The 17,621-nt window shown below is 37.5% G+C and overlaps 1 protein-coding gene across 10 annotated transcripts in view; it reads left to right on the plus strand.

The window, feature by feature from the left end:
• Scmh1 (Scm polycomb group protein homolog 1) overlaps positions 1-17,621 on the plus strand; it is a 182,605-nt gene that overhangs the window by 135,386 nt on the left and 29,598 nt on the right. For 9 of the 10 annotated variants that reach the window (XM_087214972.1, XM_087214971.1, XM_021249867.2 and 6 more), the window contains 2 exons: positions 6,446-6,678; positions 10,024-10,150. The exons of the other annotated variant lie outside the window; for it this stretch is intronic. In XM_087214972.1, coding sequence (XP_087071098.1) covers positions 6,446-6,678; positions 10,024-10,150 — 360 coding nt within the window. The remainder of the gene's footprint in view (positions 1-6,445; positions 6,679-10,023; positions 10,151-17,621) is intronic. 10 annotated transcript variants of the gene reach the window in all.

The raw sequence follows: 17,621 nt of genomic DNA on the forward strand, positions 1-17,621 counted from the left end.
GATGGGCAATTGGACTGTTACCAAGTTTTAACTATCACAAACTGCTGCAATGAACATGGGTGCACATATATCGCTGTGGTATGGTTCTTATAATTCTTTTGGGAAGATACCCAGCATGGGAATACCTGAGTCCAATGGTACTTCCAATCCTAGTTCTTTGAAGTATCTCCATACTGATTTCCACAGTGGTTGTACTAGTCTACACTCCCACCAGCAGTGGAGCAGGGTTCCTCTTTCCCCACAGCCCCGCCAGCATTTGTTATTGGTTGATTTTATGATACTAGCCATTCTTTCTGGGCTGAGATGTAATCTTAGCATTGTTTTCATTTGCATCTCTCGAATGACCAGTGATGTTGAACATTTCGTCATGTTTATTTGCTATTTCTACTTCTTTGTCTGAGAAATGTCTGTTCATTTCAGATGCCCATTTTCGGATTGGGTCTTTAAATTTGGGAGGTCTGATTTTTTTAAGTTCTTTATAGATTCTAGATAGTAGACCTTTGTCTGAGGAACAGTAGGTGAAAATTTTTTCCCAGATTGTGGGTTGTCTCTTCACCCTGTTGGTGGTTTCTCTTGCTGTGCAGAAGCTTTTTAATAAGATGAGATCCCACTTGTTGATTGTGCTAGTTCCCATGCAACTGAGGTTTTGTTCATAAAATCTTTTCCTATGCCAGTGTCTTCCAGAGTTCTACCTAACCTCTCTTCCAACCAGTTTAGTGTTTCTGTTTTAATATTTAGATCTTTAATCCATTTTGATTTTAGTTTAGTGCATGGTGAGAGATATAGGTCTAGTTTTAATCTTTGGCAAGTTGAAACCCAATTTTTCCAGCACCATTTATTAAAAAGGCTATCTTTCTCCCAGTGAGGGTGTTTGGCTCCTTTGTCAAAGATGAGGTGGTGAGTGTGTCTGGAGTTGTTTCTGCCTCTTCTAATCTGTTCCACTGGTCCTCAGGTCTGTTTCTTTGCCAGTACCATGCTATTTTTATCACAGTCACTTTGTAGTACAGTTTCAAGTTGGGGGTTTTGATACCCCCTGCCATGTCTCTGTTGCCTAGGATTCCTTTTGCTATTCTAGGTCTCTTCTTGTTCCAAATGAATTTTTGGATTGTTTTCTCAAGATCCATGAAATATGCTGCTGGAATTTCAATTGGGATTGCATTGGATCTATATAGCAGTTTTGGAAGTATGGCCATTTTCACTATGTTGATCCTTCCTACCCAGGAGCAGGGGATGTCTTTCCATTTTCTGATATCATGTTCAATCTCTCTTTTCAGAGTGCTATAGTTTTCAGAGAAGAGGTGTTTGATTTCTTTTGTTAGGTTGATTCCTAGGTATTTCAGTTTTTTGCATGCTGTTGTGAAAGGAATTGTTTGCCCTATTTCTCTCCCAGTGAGTCTGTTGTTCATGTAGAGGGAAGCTATTGATTTTTTTGTGTTGACCTTGCATCAAGCTACTTTACTGAATTTGCTTATTAAGTCTAGAAGACTTTTGGAGTTCTTGGGGTCTTCTATATAGAGTATCATGTCATCTGCAAATAATGACAATTGGACTTCCTCATATCCTATCCTTATTCCTTTTATTTCTTTCTCTTGTCCAATTGCTGTGGCTAATGTTTCCAAAACTATATTGAACAGGAGTGGTGATAGTGGACATCCTTATCTTGTTCCTGATTTTAGTGTGAAGGATTTCAGTTTTTGACCATTTAGTATGGTATTGGCTGTTGGTTTTTCATAGATGGCTTTTATCACATTGAGGTAGAGACTGTCTATTCCAGTTTTTTGTAAGGTTTTTATCATGAGTGCATGTTGGATTTTGTCAGACACTTTTTCTGCATCTATTGAGATGATCATATGGTTTTTGTCCTTGGTTCTGTTAATGTAGTGTATTACATTTATTGATTTGCGTATGTTGAGCCATCCCTGCATCCCTAGGATGAATCCCACTTGGTCAGGGTATATGATCTTCTTGATAATCTTCTGTATTCAGTTTGCCAGTATCTTATTAAGGATTTTTGTATCTATGTTCATTAGTGAGATTGGCCTATAGTTCTCTTTTTCGGTTAGGTCTTTCTCTGCTTTGGTGAATCAAGGTGATGCTTGCTTCCAGGAGTGAATTTGGGAGTATTGCTTCCCTTTCACTTTCACTGAAGAGTTTAAACAGTAGTGGCAATAGTTCCTCTTTAAATGTCTTGTAGAATTCAGCAGTGAAGCCATCAGGGCCCAGGCTTTTCTTAGTTGGTAAGTTTTTAATTACGTTTTCAACTTGATCGATTGATATTGGTTTGTTTAAAATTTTTAGGTCTTCTTTGTTCAACTTTGGTGATTCATACTTATCTAGAAATTTGTCCATTTCTTCTGTGTTTTCCATCTTATTGGCATACAGGTTCTCGAAGTAGGCATTCATGATCCTCTGGATTTCTGTTGGATCCGTTGTACTTTCATCCTTTTCGTTCCTAATTGCATGGATATGGGCCTTTTCTTTCCTTTTTTTGATAAGGTTGGCTAAGGGTTTGTCAATTTTGTTTATTCTTTCAAAGAACCAACTCTTGGCTTCATTGATTTTTTTTTTTTTGTATCATTCTCTTAGTCTCCATTGCATTGATTTCTGCTCTGATCTTTATAATTTCCTCCCTTGTATGAACTTTGGGTTTGTCCTGCCCTTCTTTTTTAGTAGCTTGAGGTTCAGCATCAAGTTGTTTAATTGTGCTTGCTCTGTTTTCCTAATATGAGTATTCACTGCTATGAATTTCCCTTATAAGACTACTTTCATTGTTTCCTATAGATTCCGATATGTTGTATTGGCATTGTCATTTAATTGTAGAAACTGTCTGCTTTCTTCCTTAATTTCCTCTGTGACCCATTGGTTGTTCAGAAGTGTGTTATTCAGTTTCCATGTGTCTGTGAAATTCTTGCAGTTTCTTATGCTATTGATCTCCCAATTTCATCGCACTGTGGTCTGATAATATACAGGGGATAACTTCAGTTCCTTTGCACTTACTCAAATGTGTTCTGTGAGCGAATATGCAGTCTGTTTTGGAGAACGACCCGTGTACAGCCGAAAAGAATGTGCATTCTGATTTTGTGGGGAGGAATACTCTGTAAACATCTGTTAACTTCATTTATTCAGAAGTTTGATTGAGTTCTAGTACTTCGATGCTTATTTTTTATATAGTTGATCTATCTATTCGGGACAGTGGGGTGTTGAGGTCCCCCACCACAATTGTATTAGTGCTTATTTCATTTTCCATGTCTATTGGTATTTGTTTTATATAGTTGGGCGCACTAGTGTTTGGTGCATATATATTTATGATTGTTATCTCTTCCCCCTGGCTTGTTCTCTTTACAAGGATGTAGTGTCCTTCTTTGTCTCTGTTAGTCAGTGTTGGTTTGAAATCCACTTGATCTGCAAAGAGGATAGCTACTTCTGCTTTTTTGGGTGTTCCTGTTACGTGGAGTATTGTTTTCCACCCTTTAACTTTCAGTCTATGAGTTTCTTTTTGAATGAAGTGTGTTTCTTGATACAGCATATTGTTGGATCTTGCTTCTTGACCCATTCTGCCAGTCTATTTCTTTTGATTGGTAAATTGAGACTATTAACAATAATGGTTGTAATTGATATGTATTGACTTATCCTTGTCATGACTTTTTCTTTTTGTTACATTCTCCCCCTTTGTGTTTAATTTCTTGTCTTGCCTGATAGGTTCATTCTGCTGGGCTTCCTGGGGTTGTGATCCTCGCTGTCTTTTCCTAGGATATTCTCTAAAACTCTTTGGAGTGCTGGTTTGGTATTCATGAAGTTCCTCGGGTAATCTTTGTCATGAAAGTATCTTATTTCTCCATCAATTTTGAAAGATAGTTTTGCAGGGTACATCAATCTGGGTTGGAGGCTGTGTTCTCTTAGGGCTTAAAATACATCACTCCAAGCTCTTCTTGCCTTGAAGGTTTGTGTTGAAAAGTCTGCTGTGATTCTGATGGGCTTTCCTTTGTATGTGATTTGTTTCTTTTCTCTCACTGCTTGTAGAACTTTGTTCTTCTGTTGGGTTTCTGGAATCTTAACTGTTGTATGCCTATGTGTCGCTTTTCTTTGTCAAGGCTATTTGGAGTCCTATATGCCTTACTTATCTGTATGTCAAGTTCTTTTCCCCTGCATGGGAAGTTTTCTGCCACCACTTCTGTGAACAGTTTTTTTATGCCATCTGCACTCTCTCCTGTTTCTTCAGTGACTCCGATCAGTCTTATGTTATTCTTTTTCGCATCATCTAGCAGCTGCTGGATTGATTTCTCATGTTCCCTTACAATTTTACAGAAATTTTTCTTTTCCTGTTCACTAATTGCAATCTTATCTTCTATATCTGAAATTCTGTCCTCACATTGGCTCATTCTGCTGCGTAGACGTTCAGTGGAGTTTTTAATCTCCTAGAAATCTGTTTGCATCTGTTTTTATGGATTCCATTTGTTTCCTATGTTGGGATTCCATCATGTTCCTCAGCTCCTCTATTTTTTTATCTGTGTCCTCTCTAGATTTATTAATCATGTCTTGCACTATGGGCACAATCTCTGTTGTTATCTTAGAAATCATTTCTGATTTCATTTTTTCCAGATCCTCTTTTGTTGCCAGTTCAGGGAGTCCAGGTGATTGAGTATCAGATTGTTCCATCTCATTTCCCTTTGGGGTTGCTGTAGGTGATCTGGAAGTCTGGTTTTGAGGCTTGTTTACATGTCTTCTCATTTCAATGGGGGAAGGGGGACAAGGTGCTGCTGGCGCCTGCGCTGCTCGCCTCCTCTGCACTGGGAGCAGTGCTACTGTGGCCGGGAAGCCTCCTCCTCTGGGCTGGGAGCGGTGGTAAGGTGGCCCGGAAGCCTCCTCCTCTGCACTGGGAGCAGTGGTATGGCAGCCTGGAAGCTCTTCTTTTGTTGAGCATTTAGTTTTTTCCAGATTTGTCTCTTAATAAAAATCCTTGGTGAATATTCTAGTGCATTTTTTGTGGCCATTTTTCTAAGTACATCTTGTCACTTCCCTGTTCAATGACTTCTCTTTGAACCTAGAATAAGTTCAGTTCGATTTCACAGTCTACAAAGTCTTACACAGTCTCACTGCTACTCCTCCCACATAATATCCCTCCAATCTCCCCTTTCCTCACTCAGTTCCAGCTATACTAACTTCCTTCCCCTTCCTCAAACACACTAATGTGTTCCATTTCAGAATCTTTGTACTTGTTACACCCTCTACTTGAAAGGTTCTTTCTGGTTCGTCCTTCAGGTCTTCATAAGTTTGTGCCTTTGTCTCATTTGGGAGTTCTGTATAAATGTCATCTCCTCAAAGGAACGTCCTATATACCGCAGTCTCTTTCCTTGAACTTATTTGAATCATTACACTTATCACACCTGACATTATATTGTATATTTATTTATTTTCTATCTCTCCCACTAAGACATAAACTCCATGAGAGTGGAAATTGTGTATTCTTTGATCACTGTTCTATCTCCAGAGCTTAGAACTGTGTACTACCTATAGTAAGTACTTAATAACTGTTTATGGAATGAACTAGATACCTTAGTGTCAAAAAGTTTTCAATTTAAGAAAATGATGATGCTTGGAATAAAATTAAGAAGCACACTAACATAGATGCATAAAGAATGCATTGGAGTGGAGGAGAGCACTGATTGAGTTGGGGTCTGAGTAAGGCCTCAATAAAGAAGTGGCCATAGGTTGAATGTTGAAAAGATGTCTAACCAAAAATAATAGAGATTTCAGTATATGGGGCTAGTAGAACAAGAGGGTAGGTGACAGTAAATGAGAACAGGCGTAACTGGAGAGCAAGGCAGAAACAAAGGCACAAAAGTCCTTGGATATCAGGATGAACTTTACCTTAAAGGTAATAGGGAGCAAAGGTTTTTAAGATAAGGAATAAGGACTGATGCTAAAAGATTTATATTTCCATGTGTTTCATTGGTTCTCACTGCAATAATCACAATGAAAGTAGATTAATGTAGTTGTGGTTGTCAGGGAAGTCCTGGCTAAGTTTCAAAACAGAAGTTCTTAGCTCAGCTCACTGGGTACTACCTGAGGGAGGCATCATGTCCTTTTCTAAGCCTCACATTTTTATTCTCAGTAGGAAAGGAGTGTAGACTCCTGAGAGCCAGTCCAATGCTGAGCTGTGGTTCTTTTTGTGTGCTTCAAGTTGGACTTAGGTGTTCTCTTAGACACTTTGGGGATAAATCTTTAATAATTTGTTCTTTATTTGGTAGAAATAATTTAAAACTTTCAATTTTAGCTACTCTAAATTCAAGTTTCTTCTGTGATTTTCTAAACATTTAGGTCAAAGACCAGGAAAGCAGCTTCCTGGGACAAAACTCTCCAAGCAGAAGTGCAAGTCCTTTTTTCTTCTGTCTGGGATGGGAATGCAAGGGAAGGAGGGGTGATAGAATGAGTCTTTTTCTTTCAGTTGTGATTCCAAAGAATCCCTACCCTGCATCTGATGTGAACATTGAGAAGCCCAGCATCCACAGCAACACCAAAACTGTCTTGAAGCATCAACCAGGGCAGAGGGGGCGTAAACCAGGAAAGAAGCGGGGCCGAACACCCAAGACCCTTATTCCCCATCCCATCTCTACCCCATCAAAGTCAGCTGAAACTTTGAAATTCCCAAAGAAGAGAGGTCCCAAACCTGGCAGTAAGGTAGGTAAAAATGTGAGTTTTTTAGAAAGGGGAAAGGTGTAATGAAAGGGGTATTCATCCATATCCATCCACCTCAGAAAGGGGCATATCTTGGCCCTTTTCTTTACCTGTTGTATGATTTCAAGAGCAATGTACTAGATTGTCATTCCTATTTAGCTGCTTATCTTGGAGTTGGTGATATTAAAGATCATGGGATAGGAAACAAATTTTAACTTTGAAATTACTCATATTTTAGGAGATTCTTGTTTAATATCTTCCATAAATGGAAGGCCCTTGCTTCTCATTAACTGTCCCACTCTGCTGGACAGGTGAAGAAAGAACAAATTGATTCTGTAAATTTATTTCTTTTGCTAACCCTGTACCTTCTTTAGTGTCAGACCCTGTACTGGACACTATTTCATAATATTGTATGATCTTCACGCAATTCTGGAAGATAGTGTTAACATGATGTATTATTAAGTACATTGAGACCTAGACACGTGAAATGATTTTCTAAGGTCATATAGCTAATAAATGGCAAAGGCTGCATTGATTGGTCCCCACATTTTCTGGTTCTGATGTCACTGCTTCCCTACCACGTTTTCACTCTACATTTCTTAAGGGACGTAACACTTAACATCTAGTTTTGAAAGAGACTATTGAGCCAAACTTTTTTGAGCAGTGTTACTGAAAGTAATCCCTCTTAGTCATGAGAGCTTTTCATGGGTATCTTCCCCAGGGAAAGCATTAGTGTGGGAAAAAAAAGTTCCTCAGCAGCTTCCCAAGCCTCACTCTAGCATCACCTCCTCCACTCATTTCTTAACTGTCAGAGGATTTCTCAGAATGTCTTTCTTGAACTAGAATATCCAAGTTCCAATGTGGAAACAATGCCCTGTTCTCCCTGCATTGTCCTTTCCAGTCTCATATTCTTCCCTGGAATTAATTTGTTGGTTGGTTGGTTGGTTGGTTGGTTGGTTGGTTTGTCTGTATGATTCTTTGCTTTGATTGCCTAGTAGCTTCAGCTGACTTAAGTTCTTGTAGAATGTAAGTTTCTGAAGGTCAATAACCTAATCTCTTTTTCTCCTGCAGTGCTTTGTATCTCAGTCTCTTGGAAGATGTTTAGTATGTTTGGTGGGTCGGTGGGTGGGTGGATGGATGGATGGATGGATGATTTTAGCAGTGATGTTACTAATCTCAGTTGTCTCTTACTGCCTTTGAGTTCTCAATGTCACGTCCTAATCATCCTGTATAAAGATGTCTGTTTCTGATCTGTTATAACCAACCCCTAACCTGCGACCTAATTCATTTTTATCTCTTATACTCCTTTCTACCTGATGTTGTGGAAGAAAGGCTAAAGGTCCTAGAATGCCAAGGTAGAGAAGACATGGTTTTGATGATATAGACATATCTTGAAGATGTTCAAAAAGGTAGAAACAGAACCAGTAAGCAGATATTCAAACAAAGGTCTTTATCTCAACATAAAAGGAACAATTAAATGTATCTCAAAATGAAAATAGCAAGCTTCTTTCACTAATGATATTTTATCAGGCACTAGATGACTCTACAGAAGGGATGTTTTTTCAGGCAGAGGAGGTAGAAGTTTTAGATGGATGGTTGGATTAAATAACCTTTAAGATCCTTCAAAACCCAGGAACTATGATTGCCTCTGGTTTGCTCCCACTGGAGATTTTGAATATAGTAGCCAAAGTCTTCTTTATTTCAATTCTTGAAAGCAATCATTCTCATCCTATCCTATATTTTATGTCCTGGCATTTCACTCCCTAATTCTCCTTCCTGTATTTTTGCCTAGTCTTACAAGAGTTATTTGTCTCCCATTTCATTCATGAGCCTTACAGTCCTTTTTGAAGCAAAAAGCAAAGCTTTGAAGCCAGACAGGTTTAGATCTCATATCCACTTGTGGCCACTTGCATGACTCTGGGAAAACTTCTTTGAGGAAGGTCTGAGCCTCAATTTTCTCTCCTATACAATGGAAATGAGGTAACATATAAATAGATATACTACATGAAAATGTATTTCTCTCAAGTAGTAATAATGCTTTTCATCTTGTGGCTTTCTTGTATAGTAATGGCACCTAATTACCCCACCTGCTCTTTCAGGAACCCCAGGAAATCCTATCAGCAACTCATTAAAATTGGACTAGTCCTTCCCTTTAATCCTGGCTCATTACTTACATGGATTTTCACTTTTTAGCAATATCACAATATAAGCAGATGTCCATTTCTGACTAGGGCTTGCATAAGTTTCCCAGGCAAAGTCATCTTATGTATGCCTGCTGCTGCCAGTATGAGCTCTTTAAATGATTTATTCCTAGAAACCAAACATTTATACAGCTTGCAGCAATGGACCCTTATGAGGCAGTTATTAAAAGAGAATTTCTGGATCTCCTTGAGGCTGTTTTCCTTATGTTAGGAAAGCTTTTAGAAAACAATTTCTTGGAACCTTCTGAGATCTTTTTCCCCCACAGTCTGCCCTGAAAAGCATAGAGGAGATAATAGATTCTGTCAAATTCTATTTATTAATCCTCCATTATTGGTGATCCACATTGTATGCTTCATGAAAAACATTTATGAATACTTATTATGTATATGCTAAGTGCTTTGCAAGGAATGGTACTCACAATTGGTTGGACCTTCAAGGAGTTCCAGGCTAGTAGGGGGTGCTTTATGTAAACATTTAATGGCAATACGTTGACAAATGCAAAAACACAAAATACAAAGGTAGCAAAAAGAAGATAGTAGTTAGAGGGAAACTAGGAAAGCTTCCTAGATTAACAGAAATTTGTAAAATAAATAGAAAGGGCATTTCAGTCAAAAAAGATAGTTGTACCTGGTTTATACCTTTATAATTTTGGGCTAACTGCAGGATTTTGTTTTCTTTTGTTTGTTTGTTTGTTTGCAGAGTTTTTAGAGTAGTAGTATAGTTTGGGATTACTAGAGTAGGAGGTTTAAGAGAAGGAATTATATAGGTGAGGAAAGTAGACTAAGAAGGGTCATTTCCATTTTTAAAGAAAGAAAGTATAAAAACATACTCTTTTCCCTTTTTGCTTTTATCTGCCCATTTATAAAGGATCTGGAATTCCACATAACATTGAAACTAATGTAAAATACACTAAGCTCTAACTCTTCAGAAGACCAAAATCTTGTACATAGATTCAGAAAATGTTTACTAAGCATCTACTGTATGTACAGTATTTGTGCCAGATGCTGAGTGAAAAACAAAGATAAAATGGAATAGCATCCACAAAAATATTTTTGTTTCATGGATGAATTAAGTGCTAGGAATAGAGGAACAAGTAGACAAGTTACCTATCATGGGTAGCAAACTTTTCCTCATCCGTTTTGACAGAGGAAACCTCGGACTTTGCTGAGCCTACCACCCACCTCACCAACAACCAGCACCCCTGAACCGGACACCAGCACTGTTCCCCAAGATGCTGCCACCATCCCCAGCTCAGCCATGCAGGCCCCCACAGGTAAGAGCAGAGGACGGGACCAGCTGCAACAAGCCCCAGGCCCCAATGTTTGCACTTCCTCTTGTCTTACACTAATAACTAGCCTCCTGTCCATTAGTAAACTTAGGTAGAATCTTTTTTTTGGTACCAGGGATCAAACTCTGGACCTTGTACTTTCGAGACAAACAGTGGAATCACTGAGCTAAACCCCCAGCCCAGGTAGAATCTTTTTTAAATGCTTTATCTTTGGCATTTGAAATAGTCTCAGAGAAACTTTTGTTTTGTCAGAACAATCAAAGAAAATTTGGATAAGTGTTCTATGAACTCAGTGTTAGGGAACTGGAGCTTATTTCAGGGGATAGGGAGAAAGACCCAGATCTCCCAGGCTCAGATCAAAATAATATTCATCCTACCAATTTAGGAGTGCTTACTTATTAGTGACTCTTCCACTTTCTATAACTTTTCTAGTATCCTAGTAACACTGCCACTACTCAATTTTGTGTGAAACTCTTCTGGCTTTTTAAAAACAATTATTGATGGTGGTAAACCATGGTACAATGAGAGTGAACTGGATGCTGGACACCAGATATCTTTCTCCCATAAATACAGACAGCTATCTCATTCATAAGTTAAGAGTTACAAATATCTGTTCTCATTTCATAAACTAGATAGACCCACAAAGACAGACAAACAGATAGAGATATCCACACTTTGTAAACTGTGAAAGTAACTCTGAAAGAATTATACCTTTGGAGTAGACACACAACTTCCCAGTTGGGTAGCTATGAAAATAAGACTCATTTGTATGTGTAGATTAAGAGATGTGTAAAACCTTGCTCACTGTACAGACACTGCATTTTCTTCAAGGATGTCTAAACAATTATGATCCCCATGAAAGTTAGGGTGGTCTTTCTCTTAGAAGGAATTGAGTATGTCATTGTTCAAATCCTAAAAGGTTAAGGGCAAGAAGGGAAGACTTAGCCATAGTTTCCTCTCCAACTAACCTTTAGAAGATGACAGAGCCTGCCTGTGGCATGTATGTTTTTCTGTGGTCAGGGTCTTCTCACATAATTTTTCCAAATATGCAATCTAGTTTTAGCTCCAGCCAGTCATTCCATGTGCTTAGTCTGAGAGTAGGGCCTTTGTCCCTGAACCCCATGCATAAAGAAGAACTGCCAGGCACTTTTGTGAAAACATTGATTATATCTCCCAATTTCATGGTATGCCCCCTAGATACCATTGTACCTCCTTGGTTTAGCCCACAGCATTTGAGATACCACCTCAGTGGTGAGGAGCCTTTTCAGTAGTACACAGAGCCACAGCAGTAGGAGTCTCATGACTGAGCCTCATTATTTCTGTTAAATGATGTGGACCATTGCTGCTTGTAATCATTAGACTGGTGTTTCTCCTTTGACCTGAATCTCATGGCCTAGAGAAAATGGGAACTTACTGTGTATATTCCTGTCTCCTGCTCGTGTCACACTAGAGCAGTCTGTACTGATCATTGTGTCCCCACCATCTTTTGATTGGGTCTTGTGACCTTGATGTCACTTCCCTGTATGAACCTCATTTTACACATCTGTACATCTATTCGTGTTACTTTTATAGTCCCTTCTATGGTAACAATAAAAGTTATCATAGATTGAATACTATTTATCACACCATATCCTTTTTTAACCTATCTTTCATTTTATAAACTGTAAAACACTTTTGAAATTTTAAAAAAATTTTTTTGGTGGGCCAGGGATTTAGCTCAGTGGTGCCATGCCTGCCTGGCAAGTGCAAGGTCCTGAGTTCGATTCCCGGTACCAAAAACAAAACAAAACAAATTTATTAGTTATAGAGCACATATATTTAAAGGAAAAAATAGTCTATAAGACATACTACAAAAACAAAACAGAGCCCCCCAGCCTCCTATCAATTACTTCTTCCCAGAAGCAATCATTTTTAATTCAATTTTTGATTTTCAAATTTCAATTATTTTTGATTTTTTGTTTTTGTTTTTTACAATATTGAGAATTGAACCCAAGGCCAAGTGCTCTACTACTGAGCTACATCTTGTGATCCTTCTACCTCAGCCTTCCTAGTAGCTGGGATTATAGACATGCACCACTGTACCCAGTTAACTAATTCTTTTATTTACTCCCAAATATCTAAATAGCATATTTATTTTGCTATTTTTTTAGCATTAGGCATTTTTATATTGAGTTTATACATCAGAGGATGAGGATTTAACTCTCTTAATCTCCTTGCCCTTTACCTATCCACACATACCTCCCTAATCTAGTTCCCCAATATTTTAATTTTGAGTCAGTATTTTGTTTTTATAACTAGTTAATTGCTGTTCTGAATTGAGCCATGTGGTGAACTGTAATTCCTTTTCCTTTGTTGTACATTTTGTTTTCAAGGGAAATACAGTATATTACTGATTTCTTTGTTGCATGTTTATTTTTCTCTGTACTTATTAATTCAACCTTAAAGTCTCTTCCTACTATTACATCTCTTTCTTTTCAAGCACAGTATATATTCTACCCTGTCAAACTCTAGAATAAATCTCTCCTGGGGCCTTTGGAGTTCCTTTAGTCTCTGTCTAGTTAGCAGACCCAAGTCTGGCTGCCTGCCCCACAATAGGCCAGTTAAGTCATAAGACAAAATGTTGAGATGAAGAAAGTGACTTTATTCTAAAAGCCAACTAAATAAGAAGACAGAAGACTCATCACAAAGCCCATCTTATGGGAAGCTGACTTAAAAGTGTTTATATAATGGCTGATGGGTGTTTCCAGACCAGTAGCTGCCTTCTCACAGCAGGTGCTGAGTAATCACAGAATAGTGGACGCTTCCTTGGCAATGGTGGGCCAGATGATGCAAAGCTGATCCTAATCAGCTAGTCACAAGAGGCTTTTCAGTGCTGCATATCTCAAAAACAAAGATCATTATTTCCTCAGGCTATTCATGAGACTGATTAATTTGCCTACATACTATGTATGTATGTTTCCGACATACTACGTACTGGACATGCCAAAGTGAGTAGCTGCCTCAAGGCCCTCTTGCTGATTACCAGACTCACAGTAATTAAACAAGTATCCTTAATGCTCGACTTCATCCCCTTCTTTTGGTTAAATTTCCAGTTTGCTCTTCTTCCCCATGACTTTCTCATATAAATCTTTACACTCTTAGTTATATATGTTTGTTGTCTATGAAGCCTCTCTTCATCCACAGTAATCTGAGATTTCAGCTTAGATATATTTTTACTTGCCATGCAGGACACTCATTTTATGAAATTATATGAAATTCTTTCATTAATGATTTTTCTCTTCCTCCTTTTTCTATTCATTCCACATACCTGCTATTCAGTTACTGGACCTCTTGAGCTGGTCCTCTAATGTTTGCAACCCTCTTTATTCTTTTTTTTTTTTTCATTTTTAACTTATTGGTACAATTTAGATTTACACAATGATCACATTCATCATAAGGAATTTGTACCTTTACATGATGTATCTTGATTCCTTTTTTTCTCATTCCCTTCCCCTTCCTTCAACCCCTCTTCCCTTTCCTTATTTACAAAATCCCCATTTCCATTTTTTCCTTTTCTCATTTTTTTTCTTTTTCCTTCCTTCCTTCCCCCCTTCCTATTGAATGATTTTTTTATTTCACATTTTCTATTACACCTTTGGGGTCCCTATTTACATTTTCAATTCCTTACACAAGAGAGACAATGCAATATTTACACATGTGTCCAGTTTATTTCATTCAAGAATATAGCTTCAGGGCCGGGGATTTAGCTCAGTGGTTCCGGTGCCTGCCTCTCAAGCGCAAGGTCCCAAGTTTGATCCCCGGTACCAAAAAAAAAAAAAAAAGAATATAGCTTCAAGGTGCATCCATTTAGCTATAAATGTCTCAAGTGTTTCCTTCTTTATGGCTGAGTAATATACTCCATTGTGTAGAAAAACCACATCTTCTTTATCCATTCAACAGTTGATGGGCATTTGGGTTATTTCCAAGTTTTAACTATTACAAATTGTCACTATAAACAAGGGTGTGCATATATCGCTGTGGTATGATGCTTTTAGTTCTTTGAGAAATATACCCAGAAGAGGAATAGCTGGGTCAAATGGGACCTCTATTTCTAGTTTTTTGAGGAATCTCCATAGTGATTTCCCCAGTGGTTGCACCTGTCTACACTGCCACCAACAGTGGAGAAGTGTTCCTTTTTCCTCACAGCCCCTCCAGCATTTGTTCTTGATTGATTTCTTGATATTAGACATTCTTTCTGGAGTGAGATGGTATCTCAGAGTTGTGTTAATTTTCATCTCTCAAATGGCCAGTGATGTTGAACATTTTTTCATATATTTATTTGCCATTTGTACTTCATCTGAGCAGTGACTATTCATTTCAGATGCCAAGACCCAAGCCCTCTTTATTCTTATCTCGGTTCTTTTTGTTCAGCTGTCTTCAAGCTTTCCTAAACTCTATCTTCCAAACTTTGTATTGAACTTCTCATTTCTTCCAACTTACTTTTTAAATTATAGTTATGTATTCTTCCAGTAGAATTTTCAAAAACATGTTTGGTGGAAACACCAGTTCTGCAAAATATTCTGCACACAAGTATTTTACATATATTTAGAGAATTTATTCATATACTTTTAGGAAATGCTTATGCATTACTTTTCCATGCTTGCAGATTTGTGTCTACCATTAGAGCTCTATTTTGTTCTCTGAATTTTTGAATAGATTTTTATTTCTTTAGAGCAGTTTTAGGTTCACAACAAAATTGAGTGGAAGGTAGGGATTTCTCTGTACTGCTGCCCCATGTATGCCTTCCATATCAACATTCCCCCACCAGAGTATATTTGTTATAGTTGATGAAGTTGACACATCATTGTAACCCAAATTCCATAGTTTACATTAGGATTCTCTCTTGATGTTTTACATTCAGTGGGTTTTCTCAAATATGTGATGACATGTATCAACCATTATAGTACTGTATGAAATAGGTTTACTACCCTAAAACTCCTGTGTTCTTCCTACTCATCCCTTCCTTTTTCCTAACTCCTGGCAAAGCATTTCTTTTTTCTGTCTCCATAATTTTTTCTCTTCTGGAATTTTATGTGGTTGGAATCATACAATATGTGGCCTCTCGGATTGGCCTCTTTCACACAGTAATATGCATCATGGCTTGATAACTCTTTCTTCTTAACACTGAATAGTATTCAGTTGTCTGGATGTACCATAGTTTATATATCCATTCACCTCTTAAAAGACATCCATTTTGAGTCAGTTTTTTTACAAAGGTGTAAAGTCTGTGCCTAGGCTGGGGATTTTTGTTGCTGTTTGCTGTAGGGTTTTTGTTGTGTTTTTTATTTGTTTTGACTTTTGCTGGCTATGCAGTTGTTCCAGCACAATTTGTGGGAAAGACAGCCTTTTCATCATTGTATTGCCTTTTTTCCTTTGTCAAATATCAGGTGACTATATTCATGTGGGTTTTTTCTGGGCTTTCTATTCTTTTCTGTTGATCTGTTGGTTTATTCTTTTGCCTGTACCACATGGTCTTGGTTATAGTACCTTTAGAGGAAATCTTGAGATCAGATAGTTTCACCCCCCAACTTTGTTCTTCTCCTTCAGTACTGTATTCGTTATTCTGGGTTTTGCCTCTCCTTGCAAAGTTTAGATTCAGTTTGTTGATATCTACAAAGTAATCTGGGATTTTGATTGGGATTACATTGAATCTCTAGATCAAGTTGGAAAGAACTGATATCTTAACAGTAATGAGTCTTCTTATCCATGATCATGGAATAGCTTTCCATTTAGTTCTTCTTTGATTTCTTTTATCAGAGTTTTATAGTTTCCTCAATAAATATTTATACATTTGTTATTTTTGTGCTACTATAAATACTGTGTTTTTAATTTTAAATTCTACTTGTTCTTTGCTGGTATTGAGGAAAGTGATTAACTTTTGTAATACTAGCCTTGTATTCTGTAACCTTATTATAATTGCTTATTAGTTCCAAGAATTTTTTAGTCAATTCAAATTCTCTACATCATCATCTTAACTGTGAACAAGAGAATTTGTTTTTTACTTCCCAATACATTTGCCTTTTACCTTTCATTTCCTTTTTAGGGAGGGAGGGGTCCTAACTGCATTTGCTAGGATTCAATATGATGTTGAAATAATGGTGTTGAGAGAGGCCATCCTTCCCTTGCCCCTGACCTCTGTGGGAAAGCTTCTAGTTTCTCACCATTAAATATGATACTAATTGTAAGGGTTTTGTAGATGTTATTTACCAGATTGAGGAAGTTCCCCTTTATTCATAGTTTTCTGGGAGGTTTTTATTCTGAATGAATGTTAGATACTGTGGGATACTTTTTCTGAATTTATTCATATGATCATGTGATTGGTACGGTGGAATTACATTAATTGATATTTGAATGTTTTTTGCTGTTGTTCTATTTTGTTTGTTTGTTTCTTTGTTTTTTGGTTCCCGGAATCAAACTCAGGCCTTTTTCATCTGTGTTCCTAAGTGATACTGCTCTGTAATTTTCTTGGTATGTCTTTGTCTGGTTTCGGTATTAAAGTAATGCTGTCCTCATAGAATGAGTTAGAAAGTATTCCTTCAGCTTCTTTCTTCTAACAGATATTGTGGGGAATTGGTATGATTTTGTACCTTAAATGTTTGGTAGAACTTACCAGTGAGCCTTTTCAGGCCTCATACTTTCTATTTGGGAAGGGTATTGATTCAGTTTGTTTACTAGATACTGTACGTGCCTTTTCAGATTGTGGGGTTTTTCTTCTTCTTTTCTCTCTTTTCTTTCTCTCTTCTCTATTCTTTTTCCTTCTTCCTCTTTGACACAGGGTCTCACTGTTACCCAAGCAGATCCTGAATTCCTTGGCTCAAGCCATCCTTCTGGTTCAGCCTCCTGCATAAATAAGATTGTAGGCATGTACCACTACACCCAGATTTGTATTTTGCTTTGTAGTTGAGTTTTGGCAAGTTATCTGTCAAGGAATTGGTCCATTTCATCTCGGTTATAAATCTGTGGGTGTAGAATGTTGTTCACTGTAACCTTTTATTATCCTTTTAATGATCATGGGTTCTCTAGTGTTGTTTCCATTATCACTTCTGGTTTTAGTAATTTGTATCATCTCTCTGTCTTTTTTTTTAAGCTGACTAGAGTCTTACTAATTTTGTCTTTTCAAAGAAACAATTCAATTTCATTTTTAATTTATTTCCTTTTTCAACTTAATTGATTTCTGCTCTGATTTTTATTGTTTCTTCTCTTGTGCATACTATAGATTTAATTTGCCTTTTTCTTTTCATTTTTTTTTCTTTTTTTCCTTTGTTGGTACCAGAAATCGAACTCAGGGCCTCACGCTTGCTGGACAGGCAATAAAAAACACAAGTGTCTACCTTAGGAAGTTAGAAAAAGGCAAATTAGGGCTGGAAATGTAGGTAGATGCTTGGGTTACTGGTTTAAGATCTTCCTTCTTTTCTAT

Source organism: Heterocephalus glaber, unplaced genomic scaffold (assembly GCF_053883595.1).
Source record: "Heterocephalus glaber isolate CG9 unplaced genomic scaffold, H.glaber_assembly_v1.0 deba00001452, whole genome shotgun sequence".
Classification (NCBI taxonomy): domain Eukaryota; kingdom Metazoa; phylum Chordata; class Mammalia; order Rodentia; family Bathyergidae; genus Heterocephalus; species Heterocephalus glaber.